At 29.0% G+C, this 16,840-nt stretch overlaps 2 protein-coding genes across 2 annotated transcripts; both read left to right on the top strand.

Moving 5' to 3' along the window:
• Positions 1-2,763: 2,763 nt before the first annotated feature.
• Positions 2,764-3,398, top strand: LOC111029686 (the record flags this gene model as incomplete). Its single annotated transcript, XM_022308803.1, has 3 exons — positions 2,764-2,811; positions 2,926-3,081; positions 3,285-3,398. Coding segments are annotated over 3 exons (318 nt in total), but the record flags the coding sequence as incomplete, so codon positions are not given.
• A 3,241-nt stretch (positions 3,399-6,639) lies between these two features.
• LOC111029715 (probable vesicular glutamate transporter eat-4) lies at positions 6,640-13,980 on the top strand. Its single transcript, XM_022308850.1, has 10 exons — positions 6,640-6,749; positions 7,316-7,582; positions 10,361-10,431; positions 10,561-10,661; positions 11,796-11,913; positions 12,001-12,178; positions 12,306-12,577; positions 12,686-12,932; positions 13,028-13,152; positions 13,230-13,980. The coding sequence occupies exons 2-10, from the start codon at positions 7,429-7,431 to the stop codon at positions 13,386-13,388; spliced, it is 1,425 nt and encodes a 474-aa protein (XP_022164542.1). The 5' UTR covers positions 6,640-6,749; positions 7,316-7,428; the 3' UTR covers positions 13,389-13,980.
• Positions 13,981-16,840: the final 2,860 nt, after the last annotated feature.

Raw genomic sequence — 16,840 nt, 5'->3', positions numbered from 1 at the left:
TTTTCCTTTTACCAATAATTCTATTATAGTGACATGACTCCAGGATCCGGCACCAAAATGAGAAAAAGTCCGCAAAGGATTGAAACAGTCTGGTGGCGAAAAATGTTTTTGATGTATAGTCCTGACGTTTTATAATAAATGACGAGAACCATGAACCACGATTTCTAACTTTAATAATTAAAAATTAATATAGTAAATTTAAAATGAATAAAATTTGAAGATCTGAAAAACATAATCTATTTAATAGCAAAACAAAATAAAAATTGTTATTAATTAATGTGAGCTCTTATTTGATGACCATGAGCTTATAATATTCAATAACAAATGTTATGTTCCTACAAATATTGGGTAAAAAGAATTAATAAATACATTTAAAAAAATAAATTATTAATTTATGTTTATTGTAATATTTTCATGTATGAAGTCTATAAGGCTAAGAAACAATTATTCTATATTAAACTTATATTAAATAGTAGCCCGATATATTCTGTAAAATACTTCTGTAAGTAGTATATTTCAATTGTGTGTTACATAACATAATTTTAAATTATACTATTAACATTAAACAGTATAAACTACACCCACGTATAAACACCAATGATTGGTATGATTTTTGGACTCGAAATTATAAATAAGTTAGGGGCTATTTACAAAATGTTAGCAGCATATTTCAATTCGTAGCTCAAAAGGGGGTGTAGCGTGAAGTTCCCCCCCCCCATCTTATATTTTTCATACCGTGTGAGTAATTTGACAAGGATTTTTCTGGTGGGAAAGCGAAAGTAGCATTGATAATTTTTTATATACAATCTAATTTATGTTGCTAAATTTGAAGAATTTTTCAAATATTCATTGTTATTATTAATTATTATTACCACACTCACATTTTTGAATCGTAATTACATTTCACGAGTCTGAGCAATGCGTTATACCTTCACCATAATAAGATATTTAACTAAATGTCTGATGTTTTTAAAAATGTACTAATTAATAATAGAATAAAATGTATTAGTATTTACTATTTACTATTTAAGAATGTTGATGCCGATCAAAACACGAAGATGAATAAAATAGTTACTTGACATCATCAGTTTAAGTTTCAATTTCAAAGTGGTTGGCTAGGAATAAAATGCTTAAAATCTGATAAGTAAATTGAGATTTGAAGTTATATAATGCAAAGTATTTATTTTGTGATTTAAACATAGAATCCTGAATAAATTATATATATTTATTGGGATTGTAGGGACTTTGAAAAATAATAGGTATTATGACAACAATGGAATAATAATTGACCATTTTTCTATGTTAGAAAAATGTTATTATATTATACTATTATTATTTAATATTATATTCATACGTAGTACGAGGCCGTTATTCTCGCGTATATCATAATATTATGTTTATCGAAAAAATACTTAAATATATTAACTCATAAATAAAATAAAAAAATACAAATCCATGCATATTGTGACATGTTGGCAATTTTAAGGGCTTACTGTTTAAGCACTATTCTAGCCGAACCCTGTTTGTGTCCCGAAAGGAATTTGGATAAAGCACATACATTTTGATACGAATTATTAATAGTAATATAATGAAAATATTATTTATACTAAATTTTCTATTTTATAATTATGTTTTTTTTTGTATCATAATAAAATAGAAAATGATTTATTGTTTATTATTATTTTTTTTTATTATTGATCTTGAGCCCGGCAACTGTGGCCATTAGCTGTAGAGTAGGTATTGTAGGTTTTGGGTCGGTAGGGGGGAACACGTGTGTGTTTGATTTGGCAGAATTTCGAATGGGGCACCCGTAGGTTTCTGCCATGCCCCGGGGGTGGGGGATGGCAGCACTTGTTCTCCGGTCACCGCGACTTGTCCGGAGAAAAATGCCGCCCGGTGGCCAAGGATCGAACCGCGACCGGCTGCGTCGCAGCGGACGCGTCAGACCACTCGGTCACCTTGTCCCCCTTATTGTTTATTGTAATACTTATAATTAATAGTTATTGTCTATTGGTGTAGTTTGTACTGCATCATGTAGTACGTCTACATCGATCGCAGTATTACTATAGTATCAAACGCAACTATAACAAACAAAAAAACCTGATGAAAAAACTCGATGAATTATACTCTTATTAACTTGATTTTTAGTCTAGACAGAGACAAAAAATCCATGATTTGATTAACATGAATAGAAAATATTTTATTTACCTATATTTGTGTTCATATTACAAAAGTTGGGTTGATCGAAAAATGAATTGATCACATGAAAAAATCATCTTATCACTCTGATGGCTTAAGGGACCTGAGGTGGATGAAGCTGATGTTGATGAGGCCGCAGAATTGACTTTTTTTATCCTACTTACATGAAAACTTAAAATTTATAATTTTCAATTTTATTCTTTATCCAATAATTTTATTTAAGGACATTTTAATAACATAGGTATAAGGTATATAATAGATTAATAGCATATTATTCTTTCATTCATTTTCTAACATTCAACTTAAATTTATAAATTTAACACTTCCGGTGCAACCTAATTACATTTTTCCTGTTCAATATAATTATATAAGAATTTCCGGCAATATTTAAATGTAGCAGCTCTAGTATAGGTATTAATCCATCTAAATGTGTCAATACATTTTGGAAAATAATAGTTGTTATTCATTTTTACAGTTGAATACTTACGAAATACTCTACCATTAATGATATAATATATTATCAAGAAAATGATTAAAATTCTAATTTTCGTAATTTTTGTATTTTTTTCAATATCTCAATCAAAAAACAATTTTATGCCGAACTTACCTGTGGTAAATTTATAGTCACTTTGATTTATTAAACATAGTAAATATTATTCTCTATGTGATGTGTATAATTTAAATTTGAGGTATCTACAAAAACGTTCATATATTATTTTATTACAGGGAGAATATCGTATTGTCTTTCAAAAATTATATCCTTGTGATTCAACAAATAACCATTCAATTTTATTTAATGTTTATTTTAATAAAAAGACATTAAGTATAACTGAGATGAAAGGGAATTTAACATATTTGATACCTTTTGACGATACTCTTATAGTAAGTATATTATTTTGAATAAAATAGTAAAACTTCCATATTACAAATTCAAAATAAACTTTTGCAGTAGAGAAATTTGTTAAATTTAATATGTATCTAAAACTAGACCAATTTGTAATCAATGTAGAGTTGAATCTATTTTAATTTTAGTTTGTAATGTTTGTCGTCCATTTCACCTAAAGTAATATATTATTTATTTATAGCTTGATATAAATCTGTCGTCTGGGGGTTCGACTGGTGGTTGGAAACCAAATTCGAATGTTCACATAACAAAAAATTTAAAACAAACACTTTTAGTCCAGTTCAATTATGTTTGAGGTAGTAATTTAAATTATTGATTAAATCACATGTAAAATCTTTATTTTCTTTGTAAAATTTAAGTATTATTTAAGAAAAAAGAAGGTTGTTTTTCTGTAACCCGGCAGCGACGGGTAATTCAACTAGTTATTATAATGTTATGTTGACAAATTACAAAATAATATTATATTGACGAATGCAATGAGGATGAATTAAATATTAAAGATAAATATAATCGTATTATGTGTATAAATAGACATTAGTTATAGAAATATTTCGCGCATACGGTTTATGTATAATTTATACACTCTATATAATTTCAGTGATGCATTGAAGTAATTCATTGTTCACGCCACACTTAGACAGCAAGATGCACATACCAGATTATCATTTATACACAATATTTGAAATGTTCAGGAAACTATCGATTTTAGTATCACGTATTAATTATATAAGTAGTTATATTATTAATAAAAGATTAATTATTATACATAAATATTGTACTGGTTGTCTGGACATTATATTACGATTACCTAGATGTCGTATATAGACTACAGAGAACGGATTCATTAAGAGGACGTAATACTGGTATTTGTTGTCTCCGTCATACCAGTGCGGAATATAGCAAATTTACGCTCAGCAGAATACTTGTAGCTCCTTTAGTTTAAAAATTAGAGTGAATTTCAGAACTTGATGGTAAGAACATCATCTGTGTTTGTACGTTGGTTTTTTACGATAATTAAATTTTTAGCAAGTTATATGTATATAATATACCTACGGTAAATTAAAAATGGTCATAACTCACTTAAAAATTGAATTATCGCAAAAACCAAAGTACAAACGCAGATAATGTTCTTACCATCAAGTTTCATAATAGGTCGATTCAATCTAATTTTTAAACTAAAGGAGCTACAAGTGTTCTGCCGAGCGTAATTTTGCTATATTACGCATTGGTAAGACGGAAACAACAAATACTAGTGTTACGTCCTCTTAAATATACAAATGATAAATATACATATATTCCATTATCATAGGTTAATTTGACGAATTGCATTATTGCCATTATTTAAACATTACATTAAAAAAAATTCAATATGTGTACAATATATAATACTAAATTATTAGTGCATAATATTTGTACTCATATTTTTATTTTTTTTATTTTTATTCCATCCGAAAGTCTTTGACGAAACAAACCTAGGTAACCCAACCTAACCTATAATATATGCCTACAGAGATAACTTTAAAATTCTGAGCGATGAAATTAATTTATTAATTTTTCAATGATGTGTGTTTATATTTTTTTTTTTATCTCAGTGTCTGTCATCACCTTTTGGGGTTGTAAAAATTCTTCGGCTTTCTGGTAGGAAAGTAAATCTAGTTGATACTTTAGAAGGTCAAAAGTAAAAATTTCCTATAGTTTTCAAAATCTTGAGAAAAACAAACAATTATTAAGGAAAAACTAAGATTTTTAATTAAAATTGGTTTTTGACAAAATCGATTTTGGCTTTTGGTGAACTTTAAAAAAAATTACCGTAGATAAATGACATTTTCATTGATTTTATTGTTTGTATTTTTTTACGCCATTAAATTTGTCAATATCAAACTATTTTGACTCGTGTTGAACTATTTATACATTTTTGCTCTGTCAAAAATCTTGAAAATGTAATACTAGGTTCCTCGTAAATTGTTGTTATTAAAAATTTTAAAAAAGTTTTGGTAAATCTACACTGATTGTTTATGAGCGATTGAATTTAGAATTTTGACAAAATTTGTAAGAATCTTGAAAGTTTGCAAATTAAAATTAGTTATAAATTCATAAACAATGTTCTTTTTACATCTAAGATTTAAAAATTGAATACAAGATTTCCCTTATGTTTTCCTACATTTACAGGAAAAAGGTGTAGCAGAAAGCCAAAATTAATTTTTAACGAGAGTTTGATGTTATTCATTAGATCTTTCTGTATAGGTATACCTGTAAATTAACAAATTCTCAAACAATAATTTTCTTATTTTGTTGTCAATCAAAAACTGTTAAATGCAGGAATTTGACATTTTCATAAAATGTTCAAATTTATCATTTCCTATACATTATAAAATTCTTAAAATATTATTCTGACTCTTTTTAAGTTATTTATTGACATTTTCTAGTTTCTTTTTTCTTTTTTCTTTTTTTATTCTATAAATGTCAATAAAATGTTATTCGTTGAGACAAAAAGCTTGAATTTGGTTGATAAGTAAGTCATAGTAGCAGTTGAACAATTTTAGGAGCAGCCTTATCATAAAATGAAAATTTTTAATATATAATGGATGTGAATATGATAATTGACCCAAAATAAAGCAAAATGGGACAGCTACCTCTACTCCCTCCCTGTGAACACCCTTGAGCATTATTCACTTACCCTCTATTTGCTTTTAAGTGCATATATCTATTCAATTTCAGAATATTTTTTCAAGGGTCACTCAAAATATTGACATTATATTATGTTACTAGCTGAACTCAACTTATTCAAACTTATCGTCGGTCGCTTTATATTAAATGATTAAATTTCATTATGTACCAACATAAATAACATCGCTTCATATAAATACTAAAACAATCAATAAACCACATGATGAATTCATATTATGTAGATAATAAATTGTTGCAAAAAGTATTATTTAGCTAGCAAACGAGTATTTTGACATGACATAATTTGTATTATTTTTACATATTTAACGATTACTATTCTTAGTGAATGCCCACTTTCATTATCCTTAAAGTACCTAAGTAAATTTTTGAAATGATCGTTTACTGATAAAACAATAATTTAATATAATTTACAATTTTAGTCATATCTTCAGCGTTGGAAAAATAATTCAATATTATAAAAGATGGTTAAATTTTATTTAAAAAATTAAATCATATAAAAATTATTAATACATACACATTAATATAATGTATCTATGTATTATTGATATTACCGATGTAAAATTAATTAACATTTTACTGTTATAATAATAACATAGGTATACTAGAGAGATGTCACTCGGTCTCACTGTTAATAAACTATGCTCAGTAAATAAATTATAAAATAAACTTTAAATTATTATTATAAAGATATGACCCATATTTTAGACAAAAAACATAATATTATATTGACAAATTCAATGCGGATGCATTTTAAATATTGAAGATAAATATAATCGTATTACATTAACATTAATCATAGAGTTATTTTGCGCCATATGGCTTATGCATAATTTTTACACTACATAATTTCAGTATATTAATGTTATTCGTTGCTCACACTACACGTAGACTGCAAGATACACGATCGGTTCATCGTTTTTACACATTTGAAACGTTCGGGGAACTATCGAGCATTGATGTAAGTATCATACCGACATTACTGTATAAGAAGTTATAATATTAATAGAAAATTAATTACCCATGTTAATATAACATAACATAGCCAATAGGTAAATACTGGATATTATATGATCATGATGTTGTTGTCGTATTAACTATAGACAACGGAATCATTAAGTAAATATAGGTACATATTTTATTAAAAGTCAATTTGATAATTCGCATTATTTAAACATTTCTTAATTACATTTCTCTCGTTAACTATGGCAATAAGTGTACAACATATGATGGAATTATTAATGTAAATATAATATTTATTAAACTACATTATTATACTATATGTCTACACATATAAAAAATATAATTAAATAGGAACTTATTTATAGTAACGATTTAAAAGAAATATTTTTGTATTTTTGGGGTACTCAAATACTCAACTATAAAAAAAGTTATCTAAAACTATTAAAACCATTTTAAATTTTGACTTGAAAAGTATTACTGCTGGGTAATTTCTTAAATCATGTTCTCATACTATTCATTGTACTAAATCACATAATATATGCTTTTTGTGAACATTACTTACAGATTGTATTTTTCAAATAAATAAAATCAAAATAAAGTTTTGACTGTCAAAAAAATACACAGCTGCTGCTGTTAATGAACCCGTCTGCCAGCTGGTTTATTTTAAAACGTGAATAATGAATTTCGGAGATAACGCGATCAGTAGATGGATTTCTCCGCCTCACTCACAAGTTCCAGAACAACCGTCGCCCAGTTTCGTCGACAGGTTTGATCGTTTGAAAACTACATATTGGAACAGAGGATACGGGATAGTTATGCTTGGAATTATAGGTAAATCGCAGTGTGTAATCGATTATAATTTATCCCACTGACTATTTAAATCTTCGTGAAATATAGCTGTGTGCTAGCTGCCGATATTCTGGTAACGCTCAGTTGTCTTCAGTTTAAGCCGTTTAAGGTGTGAACAATAGACATTCTTCGAGAACAAATATCAAAATATGTCTACAACATACGACCAACTTTTGTTGGTTTTAAAACCCACTCTTTAAGAATAATATTCTTAGAGTGCCCTAATAATTAGTTTTTAAGAAGGTAAACCGTGCTTAATATTATCTTATATTTATTTTATCGGAACTCTCGTTGATAAATAATTTTAATTTATGAGTTGTCACTCTGGTTCTCTTGTTTGAATTGAAACTGTGGGCTGCCCATAGGTAGACATTTGGTTGAATTTTTAGGAGGGATAGAATAATCACAATAATTTTTTTAATAGTTTTAATTTTGAGGGGCTAGTGAAATTTCTATGGAGGCTAGGCCCCCTAAGCCTCCCTCCCCCCGATGACCACCTATAATGCTGCCAGAGATGAAAATATATTATTTTTATTTACTTCACAAAGAATAACGAGCATACTCGTGTGGGTGCCCATGAGCTTATCAACAAATTTTATCTGAAATTGGCTAATTACATTAAACAAATACCTAAAAACATTATAAAAAATAGTTTTATTCATTTATATTAAAACTTAACTATCGGATATAAATTAATATTAATAATTTAAAACTAAATTGTTGACAGTATTTATTCATTAAATCCATAGTTTGTTGCATATTAACCATTTATTTAAGCAAATCTTAAAATTCTTTAGTTTTTCATTTCAAATGTATTTTATAATATAAGGCCCTGTGTTTTTAATTCTTACATATTGAGAATGTGAAGACAAATACGATTTTATTAAGCTTAAGTCTGTCTTATTAATTCCTATGTATTTAGTTTTGATAATAATATTTCTTCGTTAACAATATCAAATACTTTTGCAAGGTCTGAGTATACCTTTGTGCATTTTTTATTATTTAATGCTTTATAAACTGCTTTTGTAATATTTGAAATTCCTAGGTATGTGCCTTATCTTGGTCTAAATCCAAATTGTGATGTGATAAATTATTTCTTTACAAGATATTCTTGTACCTCATTTTTAAGAATTTTTTCGAAAATGTTGGAGATATATTCTGATGTAGGTAATAGATATCGTTCGCCGGTCGATAGTAGTTTCCATATTCTGTTTGTCCCCTTCTTTTAAAAACTGAAGTAATGATTAATATTTTAAATATATCGGGAAAAATACCTTTTGAAGTGGATGTGTTAAAGATTATACGATGTACAATAGTGGTCGGTACCAACAAATTATTTAAATTATTTTTGATTATCTCTGTTGAGATGTTGTATTGCTGTCATACTACAGTGAAGAATTTTTTTTAATGGTTGCTCCACTCATTCTAAAATACCTGCTCTACTGAATAATATTTTTCCAATCAAATATTTCGTAAAATGTTCGAAAAAAAACCAAAATTATTCGATACAAATAAATATTTAATATAAAAAAAAAGTATTTAAAATACCACTGAGTATAATTCATGCTGAAAATATTTAAGAAGTCATTCAATACATTAAAAAAGTATTTAAATACTTCCCCTCAAATAGGTATTTCACAACACTGGGTGTTCCTTAGTATGACTATGTAGATGATCTCTACATCATATTGATAAAACAATTGCTATGAAGGACACCAGGGTTTGATTTGTTTGGTTTTGGATGAAATTTGTATTATATCAGTGGAATCAGTTTTTAAGGTAGATAATTAATTGGCTTATGAAATCTTCTTATGCAGTATCTACATCTATAATGTTTAATTTTTTTACCCAATTTTGCTTTAAAAGTTTCTCAGAGAATGTATTTTGATTAAATGTATTAACCGTTTTTTGATTGTTTGAGGTGTGACTGGTGTTTAATATTGTAGAATAATGATCTGTAATTTATTGTTGTATAAGCAACATAAGTTACATATTTTTTTTAAAGATTTTGTTTTACTGAATATATTTGGTCTATACTACATTACCCACTATTTTTATTTGATCTTATGTTGCAATTTATAGTACTAATATAGTCGTCATTATATAATAATCTAAGATGATCGTTTGTATTTTCATTATTTGTTTGAGAGATATCAATTTATCTCCTTAATGTCACCTAAAATCATCAAATAGAAACTACTTTGGGAGGTTGTCATTTTTAAAATTTGATGTTCAATTTCATTAAGATCATTATTTATACTTTCGTTAGGTGATATATAAATTTTATGTAATACAAAATTACCTATATTTAATAGAAGACTTATTTCCAAGCAAGACATTGAATATGAATTGAGGTCAGCGATTTCAACGATTTTTATTGCATTAGAATAATTTAGAGATAAATACTAAACTATACCATCGTTTTAAATCGTATTATTGTATAATATGACATATACACGATGTATTCACGTAAAACATTAAAATTGGTTTATTTGATTTAAAAGATAAAAAAAATATTTTATACAAAATATGAAAGTATTTTAAAGCATATACAATAACATACTTTTTTAAAGTATTTGAGTTTATACTTAAATACATTTTTACTGAGTATTCAAATACATATTTTAAATACTTTTGTAAATATGTATCTGTATCTGTACATAAGGCCTGCTTTGAACATGTTATTGGTATTCTTTTATTATTTTCTTTTTTTTACTGTAGTATACATGAGTGTATGATAAACTGATTGTTTTTTTATAGGTGTATCCATTACGTCAGTTCAGTCGTTTATGTATTATAAATTTATTGATTTTGTGGGAGAACAAAACAAAGTGAGTGCCTATTATACCAAATAATTGATAAATTTTAATAAATTGATTTCTATAATAACCTACCTACTATTAAAGTAGATAAATTATCAACCATTTATTTAAATAACATTATACCTAATATGATTACAGATTGACTTTTCTCATTATGGTTGCGTATCTTACAATATGGATGGATATTATATTGGTTTAATACCTGGTGGTGTCTTAGCTACTGTTTATCCGGCTCACAAGTAATCGATCAATACTAAAATATAATTAGGGCTAAGATTTATATGTAATATTGCATTATAAAATATAGACATGTAGTAAATTGTGCATTTTTTTTCTGCATAAAATATTATGCTTACAAATATGATTACAGAGTGATTTACCAAGCATGCTAATATGCTATAGATCCCATATATTTTTAATTTAATGATAAGTTTATTCAAATTCTGATTTTTAGAATTTTTAAATATACTTTTACTGTATTTTCAAATTCATACAATTTGAGATATTATAAATTACAATTTATAAGCCTCCGTTTTCAATTCATAACCCTTCTTTTTTACTGTAAATTATTCAATAGGTATATTTCGTGAAAATACTTGTACAAGACACAAATAAAATGTCTATACTTTCAATTTAAGACATGTTGTCTTCGCCTTACAAATGTATAACATAGAAAAATTGTTTTGCACGGGATAGAACCACTCAGGCTGTAGTCCAAACTAAGCAACCACATTTTCACACTACATAGGGAATAACATTTACTATACAATGTTGTTCTTATTTTTTCTATATCATAAATACGGAAAAAAGTGTTCAATTTATAAAAACTCAAAAATAGTAAATTTTAAATTTTAAAACAATAAGAACTTTTTTCATATTGGTTACATAGAAAAAATAAAAACAACGTTGCACATATAAATGTTCTCCTCTTTAAAATGTGAAAATATGGTTGCTTAGTTTGGACTACAGCCTGAGTGGTTCTATCCCTTAAACAGTTATTATACTTATTGCTATGTTATATAGGTGCATTTGTAAGACGGAAACAACATATTATTTTGCGGATGTAACGTCCTCTCAATCGTTTTAAATTTAAATTAAATACATTTACAGTTACTTAACTCAAACTCTTGCCATCAAAAATTTACCATTGGACATGAGTGCAAAAGTATGTAAACAAAAAATATTCCGCTATGAAAAATAGTTTTTGTTATAACGTGCGTGGTTTTTATTATCTCGTAAAACTAAATTTGAACTAGGGTGCATACAGTACCAACATGATATAAAATACTAATATGTATTAAATATTAATCCTAGCCCTACACCTAGTTTAAGAATTATCATAATGCAGTTTAGTGTTATAATGGTATTTTCAGTATTTTAGGGATTTTTGTCGCCATATCGTCGATTGGCCATTTATTAATAATCATGAGTATACATTACTTAAACGCTTTCACGCATTGCATCCTACAGTTTTGTGTAGGAACGACATTGGTAAAAATAAGATTCTTTATTATGAAGTGCGATTTCATAGCACACGTTAGTAAATAGTAAAAGTCTTAGTGAATTATTGTCCTACAGGCCGTGGTGGATGTGTCAATTGACAGGGTTTGGACGTATTGGGTCCCACTGAACAAACAATCAATACGCCACGTTCCAATAGTGTTTTACGTGTTGATATATGATGGCGGATTTCTCTACGATAATATTGATAAACTCCACGATGCACATTCATCTTATACTTTAACTCTATTTACTGGTAATTTACTCACAATTAAATCGTAATACTGATTTATTGAATATCGAATATCAGGATAATAATCTCATAAATGAACCTACAATATATAGGTCCCTAACCTATATTTTATACACCTACTTCGTTATAGGTGTGATTGGATTGGCGTGGTACGTTTTATGGTTGTACGTGATCAATGGGAATTATTCATTCAGGGGAATGAACCTCGATTTTATTTTGTTTGGAGGTTCAAACAACTCGCGATATTCTTTTGGAACATCTGGCGTTTCGTTAACCCGATCAATAATATCGGACATCCCGTGGAAATCGATTTGCACTTCTAAGCCGCTCCTCGTGATTGTTTTATTATGCTTTTGTGACGCTCGACTTACAGAATCATACGATAGTGATGTATACGGTGAAGTATGTGTTTTTTTTTAATACAATAAGAAGTGATATTATATTTTTGTTTTAGCGAGTGATCTGTTTCATAATATATTGCTGTCTTAATACAAATTATTAACTACACAGGACTTGTTCGAATGGAATTTGAGAACATACACTATCATCTTATTGTTACTTTTCGTCGTCCTAGTAGAATTAGTTCCAGAAATCATCGAACCCATTTCCACCTCCACAGTCAGAAAGTTCTGGAGTTGCTCATATTTCGGTTCAGCGGGCATAATTTTTATTCTGGAAGCCGTTTTTGGCCACACTGCAAGAACTAATAAAATTAGCAAATATTTTCTCAAAGAAATGGATTATCTTTATAATTTTGGTAAGTTTAGCTACATTTAAAAGCATGTGAAAAGTACAATAATGAAAACTACTTTTTATAATGTTCACAAACAAAATTACGTTTGTTTGGTATAGGATTCAACATAAATGTTTTGGACATCGCACCAAAGTATGCTAGTTTAATAGATAGTTTATTGCTGAGCATACATTATATTTCCAAATTTTTGTGGGTCTATGTAAATAGAATATTGAGTTATAGGGTAATAATATAAAAACATTTTTAATTTTCCTATTTGTGTTAAATTAAGTTAACTACTGTAATTATATTTGTACATAGATACTTAACGAAGTCGAAACTGCTGTCCTGATGGCGATAATATGTTTTGCGGTGGCTGTGTTGTATGCCATTTTCGCTTCGGGCGAACAACAGCCATGGGCAGAAGAGCTGGTAGAAGAAAACCAACAAAATATGATGGAAAATGACAATAAATCATAATAATTTACCATGTACATAACAATAAAATTATGCATTACAATAATTATTAATATGAATAATAATAGGCACATTATTAAATTCTACATTTTATATTTTAATATAATCGTGTGAAGACACGAATTATGTTGGCGTTTGTGTAGATACTAGATACTTTCCAGCAGCGCAAGACAAACAAATATTTAATATAAAAATATAAAATATTTATATACCCACTATAAAACCATAAAAGTTTATAATATGCCTTGTAAATATGTCATAAGCTTTAGTCGACGACAACATAAGTTACTCATAGAAAAACTCTTGGCGGCTAGGGTATACAAGTATATGTTGCAGTAAATGTAGTATATTATACGTAAATGAGGCCTACACATTTTTTATTCATACGTTAGGCCTAGAAATATTTTTACCAAATTAACATTTTCTATTCAATTACTCAGACTTAAGACTGAAAATAGAACTGTATTAATATTGGTACAATTAGTCATATATAAGTATTAGGTATATCGATTTTATCGATTAAATTGTCAAAATTGTTGTGCAATTCCAAAAAAGTTTGCACTGTGATTTAGGTAAAATATAAAAGTTCGAGCATGTGTAAATTTCTTTTAATTAGTTTTACGTCTTGAGAATTTAAAATTTCATAAAAATTGAATTTAAAATTTGTTCTTTTTTGTTTGAAATGTCCTCAATGCATTTTGAATAGGCATGGATCCAGAGCAAAAATCTGGGACAGGCCCACATACATATTATTTAAAATATAGTAATATAAGGGTCGGTAGAACTATAAAAAAAATTTGGAAATAATATGTCTGGGGGGGGGCTGGGCCTCTAGACCCGCCTTGGATCCGTCCCTGATTTTGAGCTAATTTTGATTTGTCATTCGCTACCTTCAGTCAAATTTTCGTTATAAATACCCATATAGAGGGATGGCTATGTCCACTGCTGTTGTTACTTTTATTATAGTGGCGATTTTATACATTATATTAGTATATAATAACTTATGATTTACAATAATAATAATAATAATACTTTATACTGTATTACTCATAATAACTTCTTATAACTTTGTCGTTTTTTACTGATTACCATTATTTCGGACATGTTACTAGTATGCGCCAGTGTATATTAACGACTAATCTTTTTATTTACAATAATAAGGATGGGAGATAATTCGTATATTTTAGGAGATAACCAGTATGGCAGTATGCGCCGTTGCATACTTCGCGGGCCGGACTTGGACGTAAATACTAAATAGACGTAATTGTAATTCATAATGAAAATACATTTATATTAATTTTAACACTGGAAATTTTAATTTCAAAAAAAAATCTGGGTAGTGATGTCGTACGCGATCTACCGGTTTTTCCGAGCGCCGAGCGGTGCTAAAATAATTTACGATTTTAAGATTATTAAATCATAGCTTAAATTTTATTGATCCAAGTACAGGAGCACATACTCAGTCAATCGAGGGTCTTTGGCGTATTGTGAAGAAAAGATACGGTATAATAGTAAACGGAGCTTCACCTTTACTCGAAAGGCAGTTGAAAGAAGAGTGGTGGTGATCACTTCATCCATCCATAGATACAATATTTGACGATTTTCTTTCAGACATGAAAACAACATTTTTAGTTTAAGGTTTTTTATAAAAATAATACTTGTATAATCTTTGTATATTATTATTTCGTTGTGATAAAAATAATATGTAAATTAAATACTATTTTTGGTAGATCGCGCACTACTCGAAAACGAGTTTGGTAGATCGTGTACGACATGAGTACCAAAATCTGTTTTTATGTCATGTTTAAATACATAACATTTTAGGTGAAAACAAGGCCCTGCGCCCGCGCTACCTATTTCATTTCTGACACATGCGTAACAAATACATCTGAGCCGAACAGGCTGAGCAAGTCTGCTTCAAGCGCAAACTATACGAGTGATATACGCATAGCTCTATCTAGTATGTATATTATCTAAGATGCATAGCCCATAGCCCTTAAATTGATTATTGGTAACGCAGTTTACCTTTGGTCAGTAGTTCCACATTTATCATTTATGTGCCACTCTAGCTCATCAAAACCTTAGGGCCAGTGCCCAGTTGTACCATTTCCGACTAAAGTTAACCGAAGTTTAATCGGCCGAATTTGACCGGTTATAAAATCTGTTTTCAGCTGATGAAGCGTAATCGAAGTGTAACCGTAGACGGTACAACTGGCCCTTAGAGATCATTACATTATGAGTTATGACATCGTTTAAACAAAATACCTACACGCAGTCATCAAGAATAGATTCGACTATGAACGATTTTACAGTTGTTTATAACTTGTTGCAACAGGTGCTGTGTATCCCGCGCTCGACATATTACATAGATCTGGCAGGCACAGGCACAGTCGGCGAGAGGTTAGTATAGCTCTCATACATTAAGCCTCCGGACGTCAAACGTGAAAGCGTGTCGTCGTCGTTGTACTCGTCAAGCCTCGAATTTGTATTACTGTGGTGCCTATTACTTAACTGTTGATACCAATTTTGACATTTTGACTGGTTTGAGAAAAGTAAAGATGATTGATAGTTCACTTGATTTATAATGTTGGGCATTAACCCGGCAACCCTTGTGTAAAACTACATACAATTTTTTTTTTTTTATCGTTTATTATTAAAATACACAATCTTTAAATATTATCATACAATTAGCGTATGTGATGGAGTAGACATGGCTTGAGTGACAGGAGATAAGATCCCATTGGAGGCACTTAAGGTTAGGAGTTTATTTTGATGTGCTAGCAAGAGGAAGTGAGATTGAATACAAAATTAAGGAGAGGTAGAGCCGTAGAGGTACATACAATTTTATTTCAGTAGGTCACGACACTAGGTATGTTTAAGACGCCTTCTAGGGTCACCAGGAATAGCGTTGGTGGATAGCTCGGAAATCAGGGGATTACGATGGCTGTGGAACTTGGAGTGAGTGCGTTTGTAGAAAGTTTTTGCGACGTTTTGGACTGTTGGAATGGCTAGATCTCTATGTGTGTCGTTAGATACAAGGTAAGGGGCTTTGGTTATTTGTCGGAGACATTTTGATTGGAAGACTTGGATTTTGTTTAAGTTGGTCTTTTTGGCTGCACCCCAGAGTTGGATACCGTATGTTCAGATCGATTTGAGTAGGAGTTTGTATAATAGTAGCTTGTTTTTAAGTTGATGTGTTGTGATATGAGAAGATAGCGTAATTGGCGAGAGCGATTATTCAAGGCAAGTCTTTTGTTGTGGGTGTGAGTTTCCCAAGTTAACCTGTGGTCTAGATGTAGACCTAAATATCGGACATTTTGAGGGGTTGGGAGAGGTATATTGTTGAGGTAGATAGGTGGTCAGATTATTTGCCTTAGTGTGAACGTACAGTGGATAGATTTTGTTTCGTTGATTTTTATCCCCCAGTCTATACCAGGTTGAACATAGAATTTAAA

The sequence above is a fragment of the Myzus persicae genome, unplaced genomic scaffold, assembly GCF_001856785.1.
Source record: "Myzus persicae strain clone G006 unplaced genomic scaffold, MPER_G0061.0, whole genome shotgun sequence".
Classification (NCBI taxonomy): Eukaryota; Metazoa; Arthropoda; class Insecta; order Hemiptera; family Aphididae; genus Myzus; species Myzus persicae.
This window is presented reverse-complemented; position numbering and strand designations above follow the sequence as displayed.